This window comes from Bos indicus, chromosome 2 (genome assembly GCF_029378745.1).
Source record: "Bos indicus isolate NIAB-ARS_2022 breed Sahiwal x Tharparkar chromosome 2, NIAB-ARS_B.indTharparkar_mat_pri_1.0, whole genome shotgun sequence".
Lineage (NCBI taxonomy): Eukaryota > Metazoa > Chordata > Mammalia > Artiodactyla > Bovidae > Bos > Bos indicus.
This window is the reverse complement of record NC_091761.1, coordinates 947,659-974,600: the sequence shown is the minus strand read 5'-3', so window position 1 is coordinate 974,600 and position 26,942 is coordinate 947,659. Positions and strand designations below refer to the sequence as shown.

Below are 26,942 nucleotides of genomic sequence, written 5' to 3'. Positions count from 1 at the left end.
ATAGGTATGTTCACTGTTTTGCTTGTGATGCTTTCATCATATGACATCATATATATTAAAACATACCAAGCTGTGTATTTTATATATGTGAAGTTTATTGCATGTCAATCATACCTCAATAAAACCATTAAAATCTACTTTTGTCATTGTTAAAGAAGTATAGGCAAGATTTATTAAGTACTATTTTTTAAAAATCATGAATTAGTAAATCAAAATTACTTCTCATATATAAATTATCCTTCAATTACTCTCCTGTGTTTCGGTTTTGTTACCATAGATGTCAGTCAGAAACATGAGACTAGCATTTCAGATAATCTTGTAAATTTAGCTCAACCCCCTATTAGTAATTTTACCTTTTACACTGAAAAGTAAATAATGACATTCTCTAGCATTTTAATAGTTTATTATTATATACATTTTTCAATTAATATTAGTTTACCCAAGGCCATAGATAACTGACACATGTAGTAGGCATTTTCTAATACATTTGTTGGACGAAGAGGGGATCGCTCTCTGAAAAAGTAATAACTTGAATTTTTGGGTAGAACACTAGGATATTTATTAAAAGCCAGATGTTGGCTTTTTTATATTTAATTATTTTAATGAGCATATGACACTGTTAAGAAATAACCACAGAATCCTTCAAAACTTGTACACATCTGTGTGTGTGCTCGGTTGCTAAGTCATGTTTGACTCTTTTGCAACCCCATGGACTGTAGCCCACCATGCTCCTCTGTCCATGGGATTTCCCAGGCAAGAATACTGGAGTGGGTTGCCATCAGATGTTGGCTTTTAACAGTTGCTTCACTTGATGAAATGTTGAGTGGATCAGGTGGGGAGTATTATGGCCCCCCAAAGATATCTACAGTCCTCATCCTCAGAACCTTGTGAGTATGATTAAGTTAAGCATCTTAAGATAATCCTGGATTGTCCAGGTGGGCCCAAAATAATCACAAGGGTCCTTGTAAGAGGGAGGCGGGGGTATCAGAGTCAAAGAATGAGATATGACAGTGGAAGAAGAGAACAACTTTGAAGATGGAGAAAGGGAAACAAGCCAAAGAATGTGCATGATCTCTGGAAACTGCAAAAGGCAGAGAATAGGTCTCCTCAAGTGCCTCAAAAAGGAATGTAATCCTGCCAACATCTTGACTTGAGCCCAGTTAAACTTGTGTTGGACTTCTGACCCTCACAACTATAAGACAGTAAGGTTGTGTAGCTATAAATCACAGTTTGTGGTAATTTGTTAGAGCAGCAATAGAAAACCAACAGTGAATAAACACGCCAAAATAGGGAAAGAACACTGAGATCCTCCAGACATCTTCACCCAAAATAAAATGATTCCATTTTATAAACAGACAACCTAATTTGAGCTTCCTCCACCTTCCAGCCCATTATCTCAATTATTTTACATGGATCTGTTGTGTTTGTTACTTGATTGGCATCTCTCCTATCCTGCTTGCCATGGCACAATTCCAAACCCCACACTTACAAATTTCTTCAGCTGGAATTAATACCTTTTTTCTTTGAACTGCTAATATAGATACAGGTATCTGTTTATTTCTCTATTTCTTGACTGTGCCTCAGCTTTCCAAAACAAAAAGTCTTTTTGAAACTACCTATGATATGAGGTTAAAAATATGGTGTGATTAATATTACATCAAAGATGCTGGCATGTGATGTCTAAAGGTCAGCTGACAGGAATATAACTCATCAACAGAGGAAGTGGAAACTGGGGAGCACATCTAATTTTCTCTACTCAAATTCAGATATAGAGCTCAGGTTCAATAGTAGTATACTTGGCTACCAGCTACAACTAACAGTTTTGTAATAGTAACCAACCCAGGCAAGTTTTTGAAGAATTTGGCACTTACACATTTCATCCCAGAACCCTATGTAGAAACAGTTATCCATTTGGTGGTTTCTTAAAATGTTTTTTCCTGATTTCTATACAGATATACTGTGATCAAAATGTGAGTAATTAAATCTTTTTGGATAGAGCCTAAGGAAAAGTATTTTGCTCAAATATTTTTTTTCATTCAATAAAATTAGGATACTAATAAAGATTAGTGACAAGATTTTTGATGACTATTAAAATGTGTTATGATTCTCAAATTTTCAATGTATTTAAAATGTGTTATATACCTCAAAAACATGTAAAAGACATTAACATATTAAAATACAAATGGTTTTCTTTAATACATCATTTCATTGTATCAGAAGGTAGTCACTGGGTGGTGAATTCCTTCACACATCATAGATTTGCGTCCTAAGATATGCATGAGTGGACATTTTACATCCTGATGGAGACCTGGGCTATTTGTTTCTATGATGAAAATGGGAAGCATCTGATTGAGAAATTAAGATGATATGGAACCTGAGACCACACAAACTTCTCATGTAAAGGGCAAAAAAGCAACGAGTGTTCAGCTAGAAATAAGTTATTTTATTTTAAAACACATACATATTAATAAATATTATTGGAAAACTTAATAAATAGCCTTTTATTTACATAAGGCAATTACAACATGCTATGACTACTTCTATAAAGCAGAATATAAGCAAGTATTAGTCATTGACAAATATGTGTGTGTGCCAATTGGAAGCTCTCCTGATACATTTACATGAAAAAAATTTTATGCAACCAACCAACATTTTACATTTTTTATCTAGTTTTATTCCTCTTTCACAATTATATTCCATTTTACAAGAAAATTATTTAAAGAGGCAAAAACACTCAGGAATTCTACTGAAAAACAGTACTCTTAAATTTTTCCAAAGTGTAAAAACACTGACATGAGGTTGGGGTTGGGGGCAAATTTTTATGGTCTGACAAATAAAGAGATTCTGCGCTTTTCAGTGTGACCCTTGGCACTAATGGTCTGGGAGTTCCTGACATCCACCTGGTGTCAGGTAGTTCATGGTCAGGGTTGAGCCGCTCGGAAGCAGGAAGTTCAGCATCACCCATTACAAAGTAAACACAACAGAATTCATCTGGTTTACAGGTCATTGATTCTTCTGCAGAACATACACCTTTGTGAAATGTCAAAGAAGCTCATCACACCATCAGAATGTGATCTCTCAGTGCAGCTCTTTAAAGTCCTTGTTTAATTTCCATATTTTACAACAGAATATATAAAACCCTTCTTTTTAAAACAAAAAAATAAAGGAAAATTAAAGCTTCATAGAATCATGCAAGCTTTACACCCAGTGCTTCCTTTGCTTACTCAGTGCTCGAAGTTGCATGGTCCTGAGCAGACAGGATGCCCAGTCCATCACTCCCAAGGAGTCCTGTACATGCGCTCTGGTCTGAGGTGACCAGCATATGCTAAACATGCAAGTGCTCTTACGCAGATATGGAGACCCATCCCACCCTTTAGAGGTAGAGAAACTGAGGCACAGAAAGGTTAAGTGACTCACCTACAGTTGCACAATTCAGAGGAAAATAGAGAAAATAACAAATAAATCCTCCCGGCTCATGCTCTGGGGCCTAGACTATGCTTTTTATCATATTGGGTACATTTGAAATAGATGTTTATTTACATGATCATTGTTCTACTGAGTATCAACTTTTCACTAGACAGTATTTTTTGATGTAACAGAAAGTTACACTTTTTTAAAATATAATTCTTTTGTTGCATTTAACAGCATGTGAGAAATATGTATGAAAATAAATGAGTTGTGAAATTGGGCCAAATTCTTGTTCCCATTCCTATATTTCTTAATCTATTCAAGTATATGATGGAGGTATAAGAATCTGGCCAGATGTGAAAACTCACCTATAAGCTAAAGGATAGACCCTCAAAATTATCACCAGTACAACTTTGAGGCGGAGGTGAGGAATACAGAAAGTTGAGGTATTTTATATGATAAACTGTTTTATGGTGTGACTGGTGTACAAACTGGTCTTTCTCTTCCCAACTCAAACTAACAGACCTCTAGCTATGATTATGAGTAAAACATATGAAAAACTATTAATAACACAGACATGTCTTTGAGAGGAAGGTCAATGCTAAGGAGTTAATGTTACATTTTTGGTCCCTGAGAAGGTAGAACACCAAGATTCCATCAAATCCTGCTTGATGGGTGAACTATTTCCATGGTGTCAGACACAGTTAAGGACAACTTCATCAGACCACTGGAGCCAACTGATCAGTCATGAACAGATCTAAACTAAAGCTTCTTCTCTCTGCAGGTTCCTACTCAGTCCCAGGAATTCTAAGTCAGGATCAAGCAGGCATCAAAGAAGAGTGATGGGCAGAGCTCTGCAGATTGCTCTTCTGCGTTAGTTGAGAAGCTCAGAAAAGAGAGGTATCATCTCCCAATAAGAATTAGGCAGCCCGACAGTAGCCTGTGACCAACAAACACCTCAGTCTCCGTGGACTCATCCACGCCTACAGACGGTGCATCTCAAGCACTTTACAGATGTCTAGGAACTGGCCTCTAGAAGTGAGCACAGTATTTACAAAGAGCTGAGAGGTCAATGAAGAAGGAAGATGAGAGGTGACTGCCTACTTTAATAGTACTTTCTTCTATCAGATGAGAAACCCAAAGAAAAACCCAAAGATCAATCTATTGACTACACCTAGAATCAACTTCTGGAAATAAAACTGCAGATAACAAATTGGCTTGAAAAGTAGGAATTGAAAGAATATTTCTTATTGCTGAATCAAGAGCAGCAAAGTGTATTTCACTAACTTTCTAATGTGAAAAGACCATAATAACATCTGAGTGATGATACCCCCTGAAGACCCACCTGTGGGGAGTTCTTGCTCCCCATGTGGCAGCGGAGAGACTGCCCTTCCTCTCCGGATTCTTCTTTGCAGAGATGGAGCAGTCCTATAGAACAGCAAAGTACTCAGGGTGATCTCGGTGCTGGGTTTGGGTTAGAATCCTTAATAGGCCCTACACTTGACCACTGAGCAGAACAGGAAGCAATCTTTTTAAATGCAAAGATTCAGAGGAGAAAACAAGGCATTGTCCAAGTAAGAGAGGAGAGACATGGCCTATTTAGATATCTATCCAGGTAAATGTGCAAGTTTTAATCACAAACATAAGATTTTACAGGAGGCTTGAAAACAAATGGACAATTTTTTCCTTAGTTTTATCAAAGATAAAACCCAGAGAATAGCATAATAATGAAAATGTTTACTTTTGGAAAGATCACTGTAAGACCTATTCCCTTTCTCTTTAAAGCTTTTATTTTTTTTAATTCCAAATAAATTATAAAAACAGATTTGTAAAATAAATACTGTAAGTCAGAAGTTATATGCTGTATGTCAAACTTGAAAAGTAGGCTGTTAGACTGCTGGTCATGTCAATTACTTCCAGGCTACAGTCACACTTGGAATACAATGGATGATATGAATTGCATTCCACTGGAAGAAAAGCTGTGCATCCTACCAAAGTAATCTGCTAAACAGATATAAATTTGGAAGAGTCTAACTATTCACTATAATTTACCACCTTCAAGAGACGACAAGTTGTTTATACTTCGAGTTTTTATTTTACTAAAAAAAAAAAAAAAATCATAGGGAGATAATCCAGAAAATATCACCTCTAAGTATCTATGGAATAACCACGGATTAACTGCAATCAGGAACATCAATAGATTGATTTAAATAAACTAAGCTTCACATGTGAATTGCAACCAAAAAAAAAGGTAATTTCCATGAACTTTCTTATGATACTTGTATAGCCACATGTATTTTTTGAATATCTCAACTCCTTACCTAGGAAACTATTTATACACCTACATTTTTAGAAAATTCAGTTCAATAAATTAAGGCCTGTATTCCTAAAAATACTGATGATAAAAAACAAACCTTCAAGAGTTGATAAAAAGAGTAATGGATTTCTGAGCATTTATTAACTATCAATTACTATAAGATTTAGAAAAATTTTTAAATAATCTTGCTGCTGTTAGTTCACAGCTCACTGACAACTCATGATCATCCAATGTACTTTTAATTCATAAGGGTGTTTTTTGCTCTATCCTTGTTTTATGTAGCCTCTTTATTCAACACTTTAGGGAACTATCCCTTAGGTCTTTAGAGATGTTCTTTTTATCTAAAAAAAAAAAAAATACATTTTTTTCTATTGACATTCCTTAGTCATTTTAACTGGGTATTATTAAATTCCATGTTCTACTTCACCAAGTCAATCCCATCACTTTACTCAATCTCATTTTTCAACTTGGCTTAGTTCCCTATTTAGACAAAACACTGCCCTGAGGACTTTCCTGGTGGTCCAGTGGTTAAGACTGCACTTCCACTGCATGGGGCACCGTTTCAATCCCTGGTAGGGAAATCCCACAAGTCTCGCAGGGTGGGATGGGGTGAACAATATTGCAGATGAAGTATATAGATATCTTGATGAATATTTGCGTCACTCTGTGCCTTGTTACTATTTCATACACATGGAAGATTACTATAGACAGGCAAATGACCTCTTTTGATCCAAATGCTGGGATAATTCATGGCTATTTTGCATTTCAGAAGTTTAATGAGAGACTGGGTGAGGGACTGCAGAGTGCTTTGTCATCTCAAACAATAGGGAGATGGTTAAACTGTTTTCATTTTTGCTAGAAATTCTTTCTAAAACTATGTGTGTTCCAATTTGTAGCAAAAAAAAAAACAACAACAAACTTAAGCTTAATTGTGTCCTTTAACTTGTTCCTGAACTCATATGTGCCACTGAACAGGTACTATCTCATTTAACAGCCTTATTATCAACTTAAATAATTTCTTCTTAGTGGACACAATGCTTGCTGAATGAGAACATGGGTAAATTTAATACTGGATCCCAGTTATATTAGACTGAATACAAATAAAATACCTCATGCTACTTAGTCAATTGTCTTTCATTGGATTATAACACATGCTGAAAGGGTCAACTTACTCCAGCGTGTCTTTCATCTTGATTCTCTTCCAATAAATAAAATACTATAATTTATAACTGCTTTGAACATTTATAGTTTGAATAGTGAAATACTAAAGTATAATCATGGAAGTTGCATTATTCTAATTTAAGAGAACACACACACAGTAATAGTCAAATTAAGTGAATAGTTCAAGTGATAAAGGCACTGAAATTGATTTGAGCTACTGAAAATCATCCTGCAAATGGAACAGTATATGGTATCCATTCACTCTTCTCTGTTTCCAATTAAAATGTCTAGGAGTCAGGGGTAGGAGAGTCAACACATCAGAGGATTAAAAACAATTAAATGTATATACCTCTGATTTGGATGGAACACCTGAATGTTACACATGCTTAATGCAAAATAACAAGACTAAAGACACATTTACTGTAGAGTCAGATTTCAAGACAACACCTTCTCCCATTTCCAAAGTAAGCTTCTAAATAAGAATATCTGTTCCCCTGCAAACACTAACCAGAATAGGCCCGTTCTATTTAAATAATGATAGTGTTTTAAAAGCAAAGAGTATTCATCAAAGCTTCCAGGTTAATGGCAATGAACATAAGATTCGTCTCATCTGAGAGAGATGGCACTCAGGCAACCATAGAGCAACTTCAGAGAACAGAAGGCTGAGTCCACACTCCAGTGCTAAGCAACGCATCCTCATTCTCCACCAGCCTATTCATCATATACAAGCAACTCCAACACAAGCCATTTACTTGTGTAAATTTACTCTTCTACTTCACATCAAATTAGGACCAGAAACCATATCTTCTTTCTGTTCCTCAAGCCATACAATTCCTTGTCACATCCTAGTCCGTTTTCACATTAGATTTGTTCATCTCCCCCAGGTTGAAGTTGAACTCTTTGAACACCTGTATAAGGACAATTCCAACGGAGACAGTGGTGAACCCACAGGCCATGCCCAAGAAGTCCACCAGACCCACGTTGCTCCACTCTCGGAAGAGGATGGCTGAGGCCAGCAAGACCAGTGTGGTGAACACCACGTAGTAGATGGCCCCAAACACAGAGGAGTCGAAGCACTCGAGGGCCTTGTTGATGTACCTGAACTGGACGATGATACTGCAGCCAAGCACGGCCAGGAGCACCAGGCACAGGCAGAGGGCCCGCTGACTAGATGGGTTGTTGTGGAAGATGTCTTGGGCAGCCAGCCCAATGCCCTTGGTGGAAGGCACGGTGAAACTCCCCAGCAAGGAGCAGATGCTGATGTAGACCATGATGTTGGTGGGCCCGTGGGCCGGTGCGATCCAGAAGATGAGCAGCAGCAGCATGAGCAGCACGATGCACAGATAGCCCACAAACACTGGAAAAGAGGGGGCACACAGTGACTGGGGGGCTAGCAGAGCAGCCCCCATCATATGCCCCACCACCTGCCCCTGCCCTCGTCACCAGGACACTCCACTGCTCCAGGTGTGCTTAACCACACCTACTGAGCTCATTCCACAAAAATGTTTTCCCATCACTATTTTCACCATTAAAAAATTCATAGCTCCTACATATTACAAGTCAATAAATAAGTCTTCTATTAGTAATATTTTATAACATTAAAAGTCAACATATACACTATGAGATTTTTTCTTTTTCTTTTTTGCGCACATGGCATGGCACACAGAACTATCCCCAGCAGGGATCAGACCCATGCCGCAAGCAGCGGAAACACAGAGTCCCAACCACTGGACTGCCTGGGAAGTCTCAAGAATTTTTTTTAAGCCAGTCCACAAGATGGTCAATTCAACAAACCCTAGGCAGAGTATTCCTGTTGGGGGAGGGCAGGGAAGGAGAGTCATGTGGGGTCTTAAAGAACATGAGGGAAAACTGTGGGGTGTCTCTGGCTGTGGCAGGGACTGAGGGCTACACGTAGAGGCCAAGGGTCCTCAGGTGTGTAGAGAGTTTCACACAACAAAAAATCATCAGATTCTCCTCACAACTTCTGAATGTCACCTTGGACAGGTAACTGAAAAATGTTTATAATAATCAGAGCCTAGAACCTGTTTTATGTATAAAACAAAGTAATTTGGCAAGCATTTAATATATATTGAATTTTTCAGTACTTCAAGAGTTATTTTCCATTTCAGAAGATCCCACTGCTGGGAGTTCCCTTGTGGCCAGGTAGTTAGGATTCCAGGCTTTCACCGACAGAGTCAGGGTTTAACCCCAGGTCAGGGAACTGAGATCCTGCAAGCTGTGTGGTCCAGCCAAAGAAAAATAATAAAAGAAGAAGAAGATCCCACTGATGATGGCAAAATCCCAAGTGAGTCAATAAGATAACACCTCCACATCATCTGTTTTGCACCTGCCAGATTGTCAGCAACTCCACATATGCTATGGGGTCTGCTGGCTTTAATGTATCTATTCCTGTGGCTATACTTGAGCATTCTATTTTATTCCAAAGTATTATTCTTAGGGCATTATGTTGACTGCTATTTATATGTACAAGGAAGTTGTATTTTCCATGAATTTCATTCCCAGATTGTAAAGTGGGTGCTAGGCACTGGGCCTGAGAGGGCTGGGTACAGCCTGGACATGCCAGCAAACAGGTGGTGGGAGTCCCCTCTTCCCCAAGGGTAAGGAAAAGGACCTTGGAGGTCTGCTGCAAGAGAGGATTCGGGAAGACACTACAGCTGAAAGCTGTCTGGGAGCCTGACCTATAAACAGGGGAAGAGGTAGTGAAGGGCAGAGAGAGCAGTGTGCACAAGGGTGTTATAAAATATTGCAAAAGCATGGGCTGTGTTTGTGGAAAAATCAGAAAAAGCAGCTGAGCCTGAATGTGTAGCAGATTTCCCTGGTGGTTCAGATGGTAAAGAATCTGCCTGCAATGCAGGAGACCTGGTTCAATCCCTGGGTCGGGAAGATCCACTGGAGAAGGAATGGCTACCTCCTCCCGTAATCTTGCCTGGAGAATCCCATGAACAGAGAAGCTTCATGGGCTACAGTCCGTGGGTCACAAAGAGTAGAACATGACTGAGCAACTAACATTGAATGTGCAGGAGTTTCGTCTTTTGAATCTCATGGGGATGGGTGTTGGGGGGTGGGAGGGTGGTGATTGCAGTTATCAAAAAAGGAATGAAAGAGAACCTAGGTAAAAAATATATACCAAAGAACAAACAAAAAACACATACGGAGCTCTATAGGGTCTCTAAAGATGAATTAAATCAGGCCTTGGCTCTCAGAGAGCTTCACAACAGAAGGAGGAACCAAGGCCTGGACACATGGTGGTCCTAAGGGAAACAACATGTGGGAGAGCCGCAGAACTGGCACCCGTTGTGCTATGGACAGGGAGGCAATGTCAACGTACAAGGTCCAGTCCCAAGAGGCAGCAAAGGGGCCAGGTCAGCAGGGCAGCCCCAGGGGACAGCCATGGACAGTGGTGAGCAAAGAGGAACCAAGGGCCTGGAGGACAGACCACACAGCAGGGCAGGGCAGAGGGTACAGCTCCCCTGGGGAGAGCCACGATGGAGGCAGCAAGCTCTCTGGCAGCGAGGCCTGAGTTACCTGGATTGGTCAGCTTCTCCTCCAACTCAGCCTGAGTAGTCACACTCTCAGATTTCGGGGAATGGATAATCAGCACGACAGAACCCGCACAGCTTAGCAGACACCCCAACTTGCCCAAGATGTTGAGCTTTTCTTTCAGAAGATAAGAAGCTAAAATGGACCTTCAATTTTAAAATAAGAAATGATTAAATCAAACTATCTGACCTGTTTCTTCTCATTGCAGACGTTATTAAAGCTACCTTTTCTTTATAGTCACGTTTTATTTTTAAATTAGTTTTTAAGTGTAGAAGGATTAGGAATTTATTGAAGTTGCTATTTCAGTGCAAACAGGATTTTCATACCAATTCCATGCACAGCCAATATATAATGATACTCTTAAGTCATACCACGGTATTATTTCAGTAGATATGAAATATACCAGGATAGAAAAATAAGTTTTATGATTGGCCAAAAATTACAATATTGCTTCCATATTTTTAAAAGTAAACAGTCAAAAAAAACTATGTTAAGTAGGATATTAAAGTTGTTAAAATAATTACAAGTAATTTATGATCAAAACACTTATGTTAAAATGAAGTAAATTAAGAAAGTGCACAAAAAGGAAAAAATCAAAATGCTAACAGAAATTCAATTATGATAGAAAGAATCTGGGTGATTACTTTTAAAATGTGATCACATTACTTCTTTAATGCAAGAAAAAACATTCCTCATAAAACATCTATAATTTTAAGGCTGGTGATTTGTAGTTGTTCAGTTGACAAGTTGTGTCTAACTCTTTGCAACCCAATGGACTGCAACATGCCAGGCTTCCCTATTCTTCACTATTTCCTGGAGTTGGCACAAATTCATGTCTATTGAGGCAGTGATGTTATCTAACCATCTCATACTCTGCCGCCCACCTTTCATTTTGCCTTCAATCCTTCCCAGCATCAGGGTCTTTTCCAGTGAGCTGGCTCTTCGCATCAGGTGCCCAAACGATTGGAGCTTCAGCTTCAGCATCAGTCCTTCCAATAAATATTCAGGGTTGATTTCCTTTAGGATGGACTGGTTGGATCTCCTTGCAGTCCAAGGGACTCTCAAGAGCCTTCTCCAGCACCACAATTTGAAGCATCCATTCTTCGGCACTCAGCCTGCTTTATGGTCCAACTCTCACATCTGCATATGATCACTGGAAAAACTATACCTTTGACTATACAGACCTTTGTTGGCCAAGTAATGTCTCTGCTTTTTAATATGCTGTCTAGGTTTGTCACAGCTTTCCTTTCACGGAGCAAACATCTTTTAATTTCATGGCTGTAGTCACCTTCCTCAATGATTTTGGAGCCCAAGAAAATAAAATCTGTCACTGCTTCCACTATTTCCCCTTCTGTTTGCCAAGAAGTGATGGGACTGGATGCCATGATCTTATTTTTAGCTTTTTGTTTGTTTTAATTAATTTGAAGGATAATTGCTTCATGGTATTGCATTGGCTTCTACCAAACATCAACATGAAACAGCCATAGGTTTACCTATGGCCCCTCCCTGATCTTATTTTTTGAATGCTCGGTTTAAGCCAGCTTTTTCACTCTCTTCTTTCACCTTCATCAAGAGGCTCTTTAGTTCTGCTTCACTTTCTAAAGCTGGTAATAGTGTTTCTTAGTTCCCTGTATATAATTTGAATTGGGAAACCTGGGCTTTTTCTAAATCATGGGATTGGTCATTGTCAATTTGCTACTGTCCATGCCAAAGGCACTCAGAGAATAGGAACATCTTATAGGGAGGACACACAAGACCCAGATATATACAGGACTATTTCCAATAATCATTTCACAGATAAGGAAACCAAGCCTCAGAAATGATCAGCATTTAACCCAAAGCCACAAAGCTAACAAGAGGTGAAGTCATGGAGAGGTCAAAACTTCCATTTTTCCCTTACAGCACTTTATGTCCCTGGTCCCCAAGGAGACCCAGCGGTGTAGTTGAGAAAAATAAGCAACATATTTGAAGAAACCATATGGGATATTATAATACGCAAAGTGAAAGTGATGTCGCTCAGTCATGTCCGACTCTTTGCGACCCCGTGGACTGTAGCCCACCAGGCTCCTCTGTCCATGGCATTCTCCAGGCAAGAATACTGGAGTGGGTTGCCATTTCCTTCTCCAGGGGATCTTCCAGACCCAGGGGTCGAACCCAGATCTCCCACATTGCAGATAGATGCTTTAACCTCTGTGCCACCTGGGAAGCCCCACTATAATACAAAACTGGATATTAAATTGGGGGGCTCCAAATAGCTGCACAGAGAGGTGGAAACCACAGGAGTGGGAAGCTCCAAGTAGAAAGAAAGAGCCTGGCGTCAGCCTGAGACAATGGGTGGGCCTACGATGCCAAGAGGGGAAGGGGCTGCCATGCATGAAAGAAAGGGGCAGGGACAATCCTGGACCATGAGGCCAACTCATCTTTTAGTCCACTCGTAGTATTACACCAGAGTACAGTTAAACAGTACTTTTACAAAATAGAGTGTCTAACAGAAAATTGGAGGGTTACCCTTTCTCCTCTCTTCCTGGGCTGCAGTAACTTCAGCTTACTACCTTTTGAGCCAAGATTAAACAAAAAGCATACAGAAGCTCTTTGACTCAAGTCAGGAGTCAACAGACTATGGCTGAAGGCCCGAGGCAGCCAGCCCTTCACCTGTTTTTGTAAATAACATCTTACTGGATCACAACCACATCCATACAGTTAGTCAGCTCTGTGGCTACTTTCTACCATGATGGCAGAGGCAAGCAGCTAAAAGAGGCCACAAGGCCCACAAAGCCTAAAATGTTCACCATCTGGCCCTGTACAGAAAAAGGTGGCCACTCCCAAAGTTAAATGATCTACAGAACTAAGCACACATCTACTTGGACAGTTGGCCTGAGATGGAGGCACAAGTTACGTGTTGGCATCAGGGCCACAACACAGAGGAGCAGTATCCTACCAGAGGGCTCCGGGGAGTGGAGCAAGGATGGGAGGGTGGAGTAAGGAGAAGTGTGATAAAAGGAAAGAAAGGGAAAGAAACTTAATGCCAAGAAAGAGTCAATAAACTCTTAATAAACTTATAGTAATAGAAAGCAAACAAAAACATGCTGTACAATTGACAGCAAGGTCTTGAAAATAAATCTGTACACTCTTGTTCATAGCAGCATTACTAACAATAGTGAAAATGTAGAGGCAAATCAAGTGTCTACTGGTGGATGCATGAACAAGTAGACAGAGCACAGAGGGCACAAGGGTACCCTTCTCTCCACACCCTTGTCAGTACTTCAGTTCAGTTCAGTCGCTCAGTCATGTCCGACTCTTTGCGACCCCATGAATCGCAGCATGCCAGGCCTCCCTGTCCATCACCAACTCCCAGAGTTCACTCAGACTCACGTCCATCGAGTTGGCGATGCCATCCAGCCATCTCATCCTCTGTCATCCCCTTCTCCTCCTGCCCCCAATCCCTCCCAGCATCAGGGTCTTTTCCAACGAGTCAACTCTTCGCATGAGGTGGCCAAAGTACTGGAGTTTCAGCTTTAGCATCATTCCTTCCAAAGAAATCCCAGGACTGATCTCCTTCAGAATGGACTGGTTGGATCTCCTTGCAGTCCAAGGGACTCTCAAGAGTCTTCTCCAACACCACAGTTCAAAAGCATCAATTCTTCGGCGCTCAGCCTTCTTCACAGTCCAACTCTCACATCCATACATGACCACAGGAAAAACCATAGCCTTGACTAGATGGACCTTTGTTGGCAAAGTAATGTCTCTGCTTTTGAATATACTTCTTGCTTATTTTTTATGGGTCATTCTAACAGGTGTGAGGTGTATCTCACTGTGGTTTTGATATGGATTTCCCTGATGACTAATGATATTGTGCATTTTTCTGAGAGGGTAACAGGCAGGAAGGCCAGGGGTCTCCAAACGGAGGAAATATGCTGCAAGTGTCAGACAATTTTTATCTCTCCCTTAAGCTGCAATAGGAAACAAACTACAAGTGTCACATTTTTTCTTGTAAAATTCTGTGTTGCCAAAACACCTGGTTCCACCTGAACCTAACTTGTCTCAAACCTTGAGCTAACCAATGCATTTTTCTTAGGGAAATGTTTTTCTTAAGCTATGTTAATCAAACTATGTATTTGCTTTGGAATTTGCCTTTCTTCAAAATAGTTTCACCTAAGACTAACTTTTAGCTGATAATAGCTCAACAAACCAGTATTCATATCAATTATTTTACGGCTGAGAGATGACATACCTCGTGCCATTCAATCTCAAAAACGCATACTGTGGGAGAGGGGCCTGGTGAAACTCCGTCACCCTTGAGGTGTCTCTCTTATCTGATTCATAGCTTTCTAACAGACATAAAACAGCTTGCTAAAAGTAGCAAGGGGGGCACTCTCCGGCCCGCTTTTGATGTCTGTGTCAGAAGCTTTCCTTGTCCCTTTCCACTTTAATAAAACTCTGCTATACAAAAGCTCTTGAGTGATCAAGCCCGGTCCCTGGTCCTGAAGTTAAATCATCTTCTTCGGAGATCACGAATCTGACACCATTAACCGAAAGCTATCATTTTCATGTACCTGTTGCCCATATGTATGTCTTCTTCGGAAAAATATTTGTTCACTTCTTCTGCTTAATTTTTACATCAGATTTTTTATGGGCATTTTGCTATTGAGTTCTTTATATAATTTGGATATTAACCCCTTATCCTATTATGATTTGTAAATTCTTTCCCATTCTATAAATTGCCTTTTTATTTTGTTCATGGTTTTCATTGCTGTGGTGAAGCATTTTAGTTTGGTGTAGTCCTTCTTACTTACTTTTTTGCATTTGCTGCCTTTGCTTTTGATATCAGACCCAAAAAATGTGTAACACCAATATCAAGGAGCTTACTCCTTATACTTTTCTTCCAGGAGTTTTTTTGGGGTTTTTTTTGGTATGGTTTCAGGTCTTAGGTTTTGAGTTGATTTTTGTGTACAAAGTAAAATAGTGATCTAGTTTCATTCTTTTATATGTGGACTTTACCAGTTATCAGGAAGAGACTATCCTTTCTCCATCACATATTCTTGATACTTTTGTCTTAATCGCCCATACATGTGTGGGTTTTATCTGGGTTCTCCATTCTGTTTCACTGATCTATATGTCCATTTGTATGCCAATACCATATTGTTTGGATTACTATAGCTGACAATATAATTTGAAGTCAGGAAATGTGATGCCTCCAGCTTCGTTCTTTCTCAAGATTGCTTTGTCTATCTTTGTCTTTTGCAGGTCCACACAAATTTTAAGGTTGACAGTCCTCTTTCTATGAAAAAAATGCCACTGGAATCTTGATAGGGATTGCACTGAATCTGAAGTTGCATTGGACAGCATGGACATTTTAACAACATTAATTCTTTCAATGTATAAGCATGGAAGACCTTTGCCTTTATTTGTGTCTTCTTCAATTTTTTTCATCAATGTCAATGGTTTTTAGTGTACAAGTTTTGCTTTCTTAGTTAAATTTATTCCTAGGTATTTTATTGTTTTTGATGCAACTGTAAATTGTTTTCTTAACTTCTTTCTCTGATAGCTCATTCTTAGACTGTAAAAATGTAACTGATTTTTATACACTGATGTTTGTATCTTGAACTTCATTAGATTTATTTAATAGTTCAATAGTTTTTTGTTAGAGTCTTTAGGATTTTCTATATTAAGTTATCTCCAAATGGGAACAATTTTACTTCTTTCTTTCCCATGTAGATGCATTTTATTGCATTTTCTTGCCTTCCTCTGGTTTAATTTTCAGTATTATGTTGAACAAAAGTGGCAAGAGTAGGCATCCTTGTCTTATTAATGATCTTAGAGAGAAAGCATTTGGCTTTTCACTGTTAAGTATGAAGCCAGCTGTGAAACTGTCATATATGATCTTTATTACATTGCAGTATGTTCCCTTTGTACCCAGTTTGTTCAGAGTTTTTATCATGACTAGATATGGAATTTTGCCAAATGCTTTTTCTGCATCTACCGAGATGATCATATGATTCTCATCCTTCATTCTGTTAATGTGGCATAGCAGGTTGATTGATTTATGGATGTTGAACCATCCCTGCATCCCTGATACAAATCCCATTTGGTCATGGTTTATGATTTTCTAGTGTATTGTTGAATTAAGTTTACTAATATTACAAATTTTTGCATCAATATTCTTCAATGATATTGGTAAGTTATTTCCTTTTTGGAGTGTACTTATCTGGTTGGAATTATAGTAATGCTGCTGCTGCTGCTAAGTCGCTTCAGTCGTGTCCGACTCTGTGTGACCCCATAGATGGCAGCCCACCAGGCTCCTCCGTCCCTGGGATTCTCCAGGCAAGAACACTGGAGTAGGTTGCCCTTTCGTTCTCCAAAGCATGAAAGTGAAAAGTGAAAGTGAAGTTGCTCAGTTGTGTCCAACTCTTAGCGACCCCATGGACAGCAGCCTACCAGGCTCCTCCGTCCATGGGATTTTCCAGGCAAGAGTACTGGAGTGGGGTGCCATTGCCTTCTCCGATAGTAATGCTAGTTTTGTAAAATGATTTTGGAAGTGTTCCCTCCTCTTCAGTTTTTGGGAAGATTTGAGAAGGTATTAATTCTCCTTTAAAGATTGGTTAGAACTCACTTGTGTAGCTAAAGATTGGAGAGAATTCACTTGTGTAGCCATCTCTTCCACAAACTTTTCTGTGTTGGGATGTTTTAAATTACTGGTTCAATTTTCTTAGCCTGTTTAGATTTTCTGTTTCTTCATGATCTAGTCATGTTAAGATACATGCTTTAGAAATTTATGTTATTTCCAAGATTATCCAATTTATTGGTATGTAATTGTTCATAGTAGTATCTTATGATCTTTCTATGTCTGTAGTTCAGTTGTAAAGCCTCATTTTTCATTTCTGACTTTATTTATTTGAATCTTCTCTCCTTTTCATTAGGTAATCTAGCTAAAAGTTTCTCGATTTTATCAAAAAAAGGGAGCTCTTAGTTTTGTAAAGCATCTCTACTGTTTTTATGGACACTGTATCATTTATTTCTGTTTCGCTTTTTATTTCCTTCCTTCTGCATACATTGGGGATAGTTTGCTCTTTTCCTAGTTTCTTGAGAGGAAAAATTAACTTGTTTATTTGATATATTTCTTTTGTCTTAACGAACGTGTTTATTGATGTAAACTTCCCTCTTGGATCTGCTTTTGTAGCATCCCACAGGTTTTGATATATTAGATTTCCATTTTCTTTTGTTTCAAGATATTTTTGGATATCCTATTTGATTTCTTCTTTGACACACTGTTCAAGAGTGTATATCAAATATTCACATGTTTGTGAATTTTCCAGCTTTTCTCCTGTTGTTGATTTGTAGTTTCATTCCACTCTGGTCAGAAAAGATACAAGGCATGATTTCAATCTTCTTAAATTTGATAAGACTTGTCTGTAAGCTCTAATAGGTTGTATCCTGGAAAATGTCTCCTGCACACTTGAGAAGAATGTGTACTATGCTGCTGTTGGACAGGATAGTCTGTATATGTTGTTGTTCAGTCACTCAATCATGTCTAATGCTTTGAGACCCTATGGACTGCAGCATGCCAGGCTTCCCTGTCCTTCACTATCTCCCAGAGCTTGCTCAAACTCACGTCCATTGAGTCAGTGATGCCTCCCAACTTCTATAGTCCCTTATCCTCCTGCCTTCAATCTTTCCCATAATCAGGGTCTTTTCTAATGACTCGGCTCTTTGCATCAGTTGGCCAAAATATTGGAACTTCAGCAACAACATTTCCAATGAATATTCAGGATTGACTTCCTTTAGGATTGACTGATGTGATCTCCTTGCAGTCCAAGGGACTCTCAAGAATGTTCCTCAACACCACAGTTCAACAGCATCAATTTTTCAGCATCCAGCCTTTTTGATGGTCCAACTCTCATATCCATACATGACTACTGGAAAAACGATAAGCTTTGACTACACAGACCTTTGTTGGCAATGGCTTTGCTTTTTAATACGCTGTCTAGCTTTGGCATAGATTTTCTTCTGAGGAGAAAGCATGTTTTAATTTCACGCTGCAGTCACCATCTGCAATGATTTTGGAGCCCACAGAAATAAAGTCTGTCACTGTTTCCATTGTTTCCCCATCTATTAGCCCTGAAGTAATGGGACCAGATGCCACGATCGTTGTTTTTTGAACGTTGAGTTTTAAGCCCGCTTTTTTTCACTCTTCATTTTCACCTTCATCAAGAGGCTCTTTAGTTCCTCTTCATTTTCTGCCATAAGGGTGGTGTCACCTCCATATCTGAGGTTATTGATATTTCTCCTAGCAATCTTGATTTCAGCTGGTGATTCATCCAGTCCAGCATTTCACATGATGTACTCTGCATAGAAGTTAAACAAGCAGGGTGACAATATACAGCCTTGACGTACTCCTTCCCCAATTTTGAACCAATCTGTTGTTCCATGTCCAGTTCTAACTGTGGCTTCTTGACCTGCATACATGTTTTGCAGGAGGCAGGTAAGGTGGGCTAGTATTCCCATCTCTTGAAGAATTTTCCACTGTTTGTTGTGATCCACACAGTCAAAGGCTTTGGCATAATCAATAAAACAGAAATAAATGTTTTTCTGGAATTCTCTTGCTTTTTTGATGATCCAGCAGATGTTGGCAATTTGATCTCGGTTCCCCTATCTTTTCTAAATCCAGCTTGAACATCTGGAAGTTCTTGGTTCCAGAAGTATCATCCTCTTTTCTCCTGGCCTGAACGATCTCTGCTCAGAAATACACTGATAATCTTATAAGGGTTTCCTTCTATGAATTTTTTCCGTTGCTTCTTTCAAAATATTCCCTTTGACTTTAATCTTAGATAGCTTTATTATGTGTATTGAACAAGATCATTTCAGACTGAAATTTTAACGAAACTTATTAAAAGACGTTTACTTCTTGGAAGGAAAGTTATGACCAACCTAGATAGCATATTCAAAAGCAGAGACATTACTTTGCCAACAAAGGTCCGTCTAGTCAAGGCTATGGTTTTTCTGTGGTCATGTGTGGATGTGAGAGTTGGACTGTGAAGAAAGCTGAGCGCTGAAGAATTGATGCTTTTGAACTGAAGTGCTGGAGAAGACTCTTGAGAGTCCCTTGGACTGCAAGGAGATCCAACCAGTCCATTCTGAAGGAAATCAGTCCTGGGATTTCTTTGGAAGGAATGATGCTAAAGCTGAAACTCCAGTACTTTGGCCACCTCATGCAAAGAGTTGACTCATTGGAAAAGACCCTGATGCTGGGAGGGATTGGGGGCAGGAGGAGAAGGGGACGACAGAGGATGAGATGGCTGGATGGCATCACTGACTCAATGGACGTGAGTCTGAGTGAACTTCAGGAGTTGGTGATGGACAGGGAGGCCTGGCGTGCTGCAATTCATGGGGTTGCAAAGAGTCGGACATGACTGAGCGACTGAACTGAACTGAACTGATGGCCTTCAAAAACCTGGTTGTCCAAATCTCTCCCCATGTTTGGGAGGGTCTCAGCCACTATTTCTTTACATAAGCTTTCTACTCCTGTCTCTGCTTCTTTTCCTGGGATTCCAATGAAGCCTACATTGTTTCTCTTAACGATGTCATTTAAATACTACGAGCTTTCTTCATTCTTTTTCATTCTTTTTTCTTTTTGATCCTCACACTGGATAATTTCAATTGATCTGTCTTCAAGCTTACTGATTTTTCTGTTTGGCTATCTACTGTTAAAGCTCTCTATTGAATTCTTCAGTTCTGTCATTTCATTCATCATCTCTAAAATTTCTGTTTGGTTCTTCTTTATATTTTCTGTCTCTTCATTAAACTTTTCATTTTGTTCTTGTACTATTTTCCTGACAAAAAATAATTAAGAAATAATTAAATGTTTATATGTTATTTTGAAGCTAAGAATCTTCAGCACAATCACTGTGAATTATTTGTTAGGAAATTCATGATCTTCATTTCTTTGGGTGTTACTGGAGGTTCTCTTGGTGGAGTCATGTCTTCTGATTCTTTGTGATTCCTATAGCTTTGCATAAGTGTCTGCACATTTGAAGAAGCAGTCACCTTTTCCAGACTTTATAGGTAAGAGAAAACTTACTACTAAATGATCAATGGATCAGTAAAGAAATCGCAAGGGAAATTAGAAATCACTTTGAAATGAACAAAAATGAAGCAATAACATGCCAAAGCATTTGGGATTCAGTTAAATAGGTACACAGAGAGAAATTTATATACATAAATGCATACAGGACCCAATCCAGACTAAAGTGTAGCTGTGGAGGGCTGGTTCTCAGAGTGCTCTCCTGGGGCTGTCAGTCCACCCACTCCCAACATGCATATTGCAGAGGAGGCTTGCAACGTGGCAAGGCACAGCAGAAGGGGCTAGCTTCAAGGAAGCACATGCTGGTGAGGGTCAGGTGTGGGGATACAGGCTAGTGTCTGCACTCACAGAGCCAAACCACAGTCACTCCCACTGTATGGCTGCCAATGATTTCTCTTGCTTTTCTTCCTTGTTCCTAGCCATCTTAATACACTTCTGTTATGCCAGTCTAGGTGAGACTTTCTCATGGTGCTCTGAAAGTCTTGGGGAAACTGGTTACTTAATCCATTCTTCATTTTCTAGCTAGGGGAACAACATTCTTGATTGTTGTAGGGAGATGTTTTCTGACATCACTCTTTGGTGTCACCTTTTTTTCCTGAATTTTCATTTTCTTGATGTTATCCTTTAAATCACGAAAGCTTCTAATTATTATGATGTCCAGTTGATCTATTTTTCTTCTGTTGCTTGTGCTTTCAGTTCAGTTCAGTTCAGTTCAGTTGCTCAGTTCTGGCTGACTCTGCAACCCAGTGGACTGCAGCTTCTTTGCCAGGCTTCCCTGTCCATCACCAACTAAAAGAGACTGCTCAAACTCATGTCCATCAAGTTGGTGATGCCATCCAACCATCTCATCCTCTGTCATCCCCTTCTCCTCCTGCCTTCAGTCTTTCCCAGCATCGGGGTCTTTTCCAATGAGTCAGTTCTTCACATCAGGTGGCCAAAGTATTGGAGCTTCAGCATCAGTCCTTCCAATGAATATTCAGGACTGATTTCCTTTAGGATTGAATGGTGTGATCTCCTTGCAGTCCAAGGGACTCAAAAAAAGAATCTTCTCCAACACCACAGTTCAAAAGCGTCAATTCTTTGGCACCCAGCCTTTTTGATGGTCCAAGTCTCACATCCATACATGACTACTAGAAAAATGATAGCTTTGACCACACAGACCTTTGTTGGCAAAGTAATGTCTGTGCTTTTTAATACACTATGTTTGGCATAGAAGCAAGTGTCACCTTTAATTATTATTAATTAAATTTAATTAATTAATTTCACGCTGCAGTCACCTTTCTCAGGGATTATGGAGCCCACAAAAATAAAGTCTGTCACTGTTTCCATTGTTTCCCCATCTATTCGCCTTTAAGTAATGGGACCAGAGCCATGATCATTGTTTTTTGAACGTTGAGTTTTAAGCCCGCTTTTTCACTATCCATTTTCACCTTCATCTAGAGGCTCTTTAGTTCCTCTTCATTTTCTGCCATAAGGGTGGTGTCACCTCCATATCTGAGGTTATTGATATTTCTCCTAGCAATCTTGATTTCAGCTGGTGATTCATCCAGTCCAGCATGTCACATGATGTACTCTGCATAGAAGTTAAACAAGCAGGGTGACAATATACAACCTTGACGTACTCCTTTCCCAATTTTGAACCAGTCTGTTGTTCCATGTCCAGTTCTAACTGTTGCTTCTTGACCTGCATACATGTTTTGCAGGAGGCAGGTAAGGTGGTCTGGTATTCCCATCTCTTGAAGAATTTTCCACCGTTTGTTGTGATCCACACAGTCAAAGGCTTTGGCGTACTCAATGAAGCAGAAGTAGATGTTTTTCTGGAATTCTCTTGCTTTTTTGATGATCCAGCAGATGTTGGCAATTTGATCTCTGGTTTCTCTGCCTTTTCTAAATCCAGCTTGAACATCTGGACACGTACTATTGAAGCCTAGCTTGAAGAAGTTTGAGCGTAACTTCGCTAGTGTGTGAAACGAGTGTAATTGTGCGGTAGTTTGAGCATTCTTTGGCACTGCCCTTCTTTGGGATTGGAATGAAAACTGACCTTTTCCAGTCCTGTGGCCACTGCTGAGTTTTCCAACTTTGCTGGCATACTGAGTGCAGCACTTTAACAACATCATCTTTTCGGATTTGAGAGAGCTGAACTGGAAATGTGAACATTAACTTTGTTCACAGTGATGATTTCTAAGGCCCACTTGACTTCACATTCCAGGATGTCTGGCTCTAGGTAAGTGATTACACCATTGTGGTTATCTGGGTCATGAAGATCTTTTTTGGAGAGTCCTTCTGTATATTCGTGCCACCACTCCTTAATTTCTTCTTCTTCTGTTAGGTCCATATCGTATCTGTCCTTCAATGTGTCCATCCATTCATGAAATGTTTCCTTGGTAACTCTAATTCTCTTGAAGTAATCTCTAGTCTTTCCCATTCTATTGTTTTCCTCTATTTCTTTGCATTGATCATTTAGGAAGGCTTTCTTATCTCTCTTTGCTATTCTTTGGAACTCTGCATTCAAATGGGTATATCTTTCTTTTTCACCTTTGCCTTTTACTTCTCTTATCTCAGCTATTTGTAAGGCCTCATCAGACAACCATTTTGCCTTTTTGTATTTCTTTTTCTTGAGGATGGTCTTGATCACCATCCTGTACAATGTCACGAACCTCTATCCATAGTTCTTCAGGCACTCTGTCTATCAGATCTAATCCCTTGAATCTATTTGTCACTTCTACTGTATAATCGTAAGGGATTTGATTTAGGTCATACCTGAATGGTCTTGTGATTTTCCCTACTTTCTTCAATTTAAGTCTGAATTTGGCAATAAGGAGTTCATGATCTGAGCCACAGTCAGCTCCTGGTCTTGTTTTTGCTGACTGTATAGAGCTTCTCCATCTTCAGCTGCAATGAATATAATCAATCTGATTTTGGTATTGACCTTCTGGTGATGCCCATGGGTAGGCTGTCTCTTATCTAAGAAACCATTGCCTAATCCAAGATTACAAAAATTTACATCTGTTTTCTCTTAAGAGTTCTACAATTTTAGCTTTTACATTTACATTTGTTTTGTTTTATAATCTATTTCATCTGATCCACAGCCTCTCCAACTTTCTTATGGTTACTACTGGCATAATATATCTTCTTCCTTTCTCTTATATTCAATCGATTTGTATCTCTGAATATACACTATGTCCGAAGTAGAAAGCATATAATTGGATCTTGTTTTTTTAAACCTGCCTGACAACCTTTGCCTTTTAATTGGATTGTTTAGTCCACTGACATTCAATGTTTTTACTGATAGATTATCTTAGTTTTTGTTTTCTATGTTTCATGTCTTTTTTTGTTTCCTATTCTTCATTACTCTCTTCTCCATTAAGTGAATATTTACAGTGTGACATTTTAATTCCTTTAATGATTTTTTTCACTATAGTTTTTTAAAAGTTATTTTCCTAAGGCTTTCTCTAAGGCTTATCAGAATACATGTCAAATTGATACTAACTTTACTACAGTGAGATATTATGTTACTCTTCTTCCTTTCACTACATATATGTTTTTGATGTTTATATGTTTGCTATGTGCATTTTGTTGAAAATGTGGTTTAACATTAGTGGAATAAATTTATTTTCATATGTATAAAAGTGGCACTTTTCAACCTTTGTCATTTTATCTATTGGGATTCTCATATTATTTTAGTCAATTTAAGAAATTCTTTATATCACATTTTAACTATTGTCATATTTGTTGAAATCTTTTTCTTATCCTTCTTATTTTACCTCTCAGTGTAGAAAATTAACCTTTTCATTTTTATTGCTTCAAATGTTTGAAACTTCTTAACCTTCTAAGATACAAAACACATTAAAAGTTTTCTTAAACATAGGCTATAAACTCTAGGTACATAGCTAAACTTTTTTTCTCCTCCTTCACAAATTAAATCTCTACATAACTTACTCTGGGTTGTGCTAGAGATGCAGGTTTATTCAGTGAAAATCAGACAGAAATTACTGGTAGCTACATGTCACAGACAGGCAGGTATTAATGGAGATGCTAGTTAACACAATGAGTTCACTGCAGCTTTACTCAGCACACCTGCACTGCTGAGTGAGATAACACACCACAACACACTGATCACACAACATGTGACCACACAAATCAGTCCCTGAATGTAGTATCAACAAACCATTCAATGTTGTATTTCATACTTGATGGCCATGCTTAGTTCAGTTAGATCATATTTTGATGCTGCTATGATTAGGATTTAAGTTGATGTCCCTACAAATTGTTTACCAGTTTTCCCAACACTATTTTTTTTTTAAAGAATAAGAAACTCTCTTTTTTAAACTTGAGATATGACAACTATATGCAGCTCTTGCTATACTAGATCATTCCCTAGACGGAAAAATAATGGTATAAAGCATAATGGCATAGAATAACGGTACAATGGCTCAATGAACAAAATTGGAATGGGGAGGGCAGATCAGAAAGATACATTTAACATTAAATAAAGTGAAATCTACCAAAATTCATGATTATACCATTAACTTATATGCAGAGTACATCATGAGAAATGCTGGGCTGGAAGAAGCACAAGCTGGAATCAAGATTGCCGGGAGAAATATCAATCACCTCAGATATGCAGATGACACCACCCTTATGGCAGAAAGCGAAGAGGAACTCAAAAGCCTCTTGATGAAAGTGAAAGAGGAGAGTGAAAAAGTTGGCTTAAAGTTCAACATTAAGAAAACGAAGATCATGGCATCTGGTCCCATCACTTCATGGCAAATAGATGGGGAAACAGTGTCCGACTTTATTTTGGGGGGCTCCAAAATCACTGCGGGTGGTGACTGCAGCCATGAAATTAAAAAAAGAAAAAAAAAAAAAAAAGAATCCATAGGTGGTAGGAGACAGTAATTGTTTGTATTGCTGTGAAAGCACTTCATCAGGCATTCAAAATATTACTGATACTTTCATTTTTATTTTAAATATAGTATTTTTCTGAAAAAAAAAAAAAAAAAAAAAGACGCTTACTCCTTGGAAGGAAAGTTATGACTAACTGTGACGGCATATTCAAAAGCAGAGACATTACTTGCCAACAAAAGTCCGCCTAGTCAAGGCTATGGTTTTTCCTGTGGTCATGTATGGATGTGAGAGTTGGACTGTGAAGAAAGCTGAGCACCGAAGAATTGATGCTTTTGAACTGTGGTGTTGGAGAAGACTCTTGAGAGTCCTTTGGACTGCAAGGAGATCCAACCAGTCCATTCTGAAGGAGATTAGCCCTGGGATTTCTTTGGAAGGAATGATGCTAAAGCTGAAACTCCAGTACTTTGGCCACCTCATGCAAAGAGTTGACTCATTGGAACAGACCCTGATGCTGGGAGGGATTGGGGGCAGGAGGAAAAGGGGAGGACAGAGGATGAGATGGCTGGATGGCATCACTGACTCGATGGACATAAGTTTGAGTGAACTCCGGGAGTTGGTGATGGACAGGGAGGCCTGGCATGCTGCGATTCATGGGGTCACAAAGAGTTGGACATGACTGAGCGACTGAACTGACTGACTGAACTGATGAAGAAGATGTTTCTAGTCTCAGAAAACACAAGTCAAAGAGTTTAAGGGTAAAAGATCATGACAAACATAACTGATCTCATAAGGATCAAAAACAAAATCCAAAAATCAAAACAAACATCACATTCATAATAGAACAGTGTTTCTCAAACAGGGGTGATTTGCCCCACAAAGTGACATTTGCTTATGTCCAAAGACATTTTGGGGAAGAGGAGCTACCGGTATCTGGTGGGTGGAAGCCAGGAATGCTGCTAAACACCCTACAAAGCACAGACTGGACCCTCAAAGCAAAGAATTACCTGGCCCCTAGGTCGATAATATCAAGGCTGAAAAATGCTAATATAGAGAAAGCAAATGATGGAGAAAGTGGGATAGAATTTAGTAATCTGTGTCTGGGGGACCCAATATGAATATTGTTTTGATTATTGTTCTTAACCTTGTATTTTCCTATAATTTGGAAATTAATTCCAAATAAAGCATTTTTAAAAGCCTTTTAAAAAGTACTATGCTGTTTTAGAAAAGGCAGAGGAACCAGAGATCAAATTGCCAACATCCAGAGGATCATCGAAAAAGCAAGACAGTTCCAGAAAAACATTTATTTCTGCTTTATTGACTGTGCCAAAGCCTTTGACGGTGTGGATCACGATAAACTGCGGAAAATTCTGAAAGAGATGGGAATACCAGACCACCTGACCTGCTTCTTGAGAAACCTATATGCAGGTCAGGAAACAATAGTTAGAACTGGACATGGAACAACAGACTGGTTCCAAATAGGAAAAGGAGTACGTCAAGGCTGTACATTGTCACCCTGCTTATTTAACTTCTATGCAGAATACATCATGAGAAGCACTGGGCTGGAAGAAG

The 26,942-nt window shown here is 39.1% G+C and overlaps 1 protein-coding gene across 1 annotated transcript in view; it reads right to left on the bottom strand.

Annotated features, from left to right (window-relative positions):
- Positions 1 to 2,422: 2,422 nt before the first annotated feature.
- Positions 2,423 to 26,942, bottom strand: part of NIPA1 (NIPA magnesium transporter 1) — a 50,078-nt gene continuing 25,558 nt past the window's right edge. The window contains exons 4-5 of the mRNA XM_019968692.2: positions 10,433 to 10,593; positions 2,423 to 8,243 (exon numbers count right to left, since the gene is read on the bottom strand). Coding sequence (XP_019824251.1) covers positions 7,732 to 8,243; positions 10,433 to 10,593 — 673 coding nt within the window. The 3' untranslated portion in view covers positions 2,423 to 7,731. The remainder of the gene's footprint in view (positions 8,244 to 10,432; positions 10,594 to 26,942) is intronic.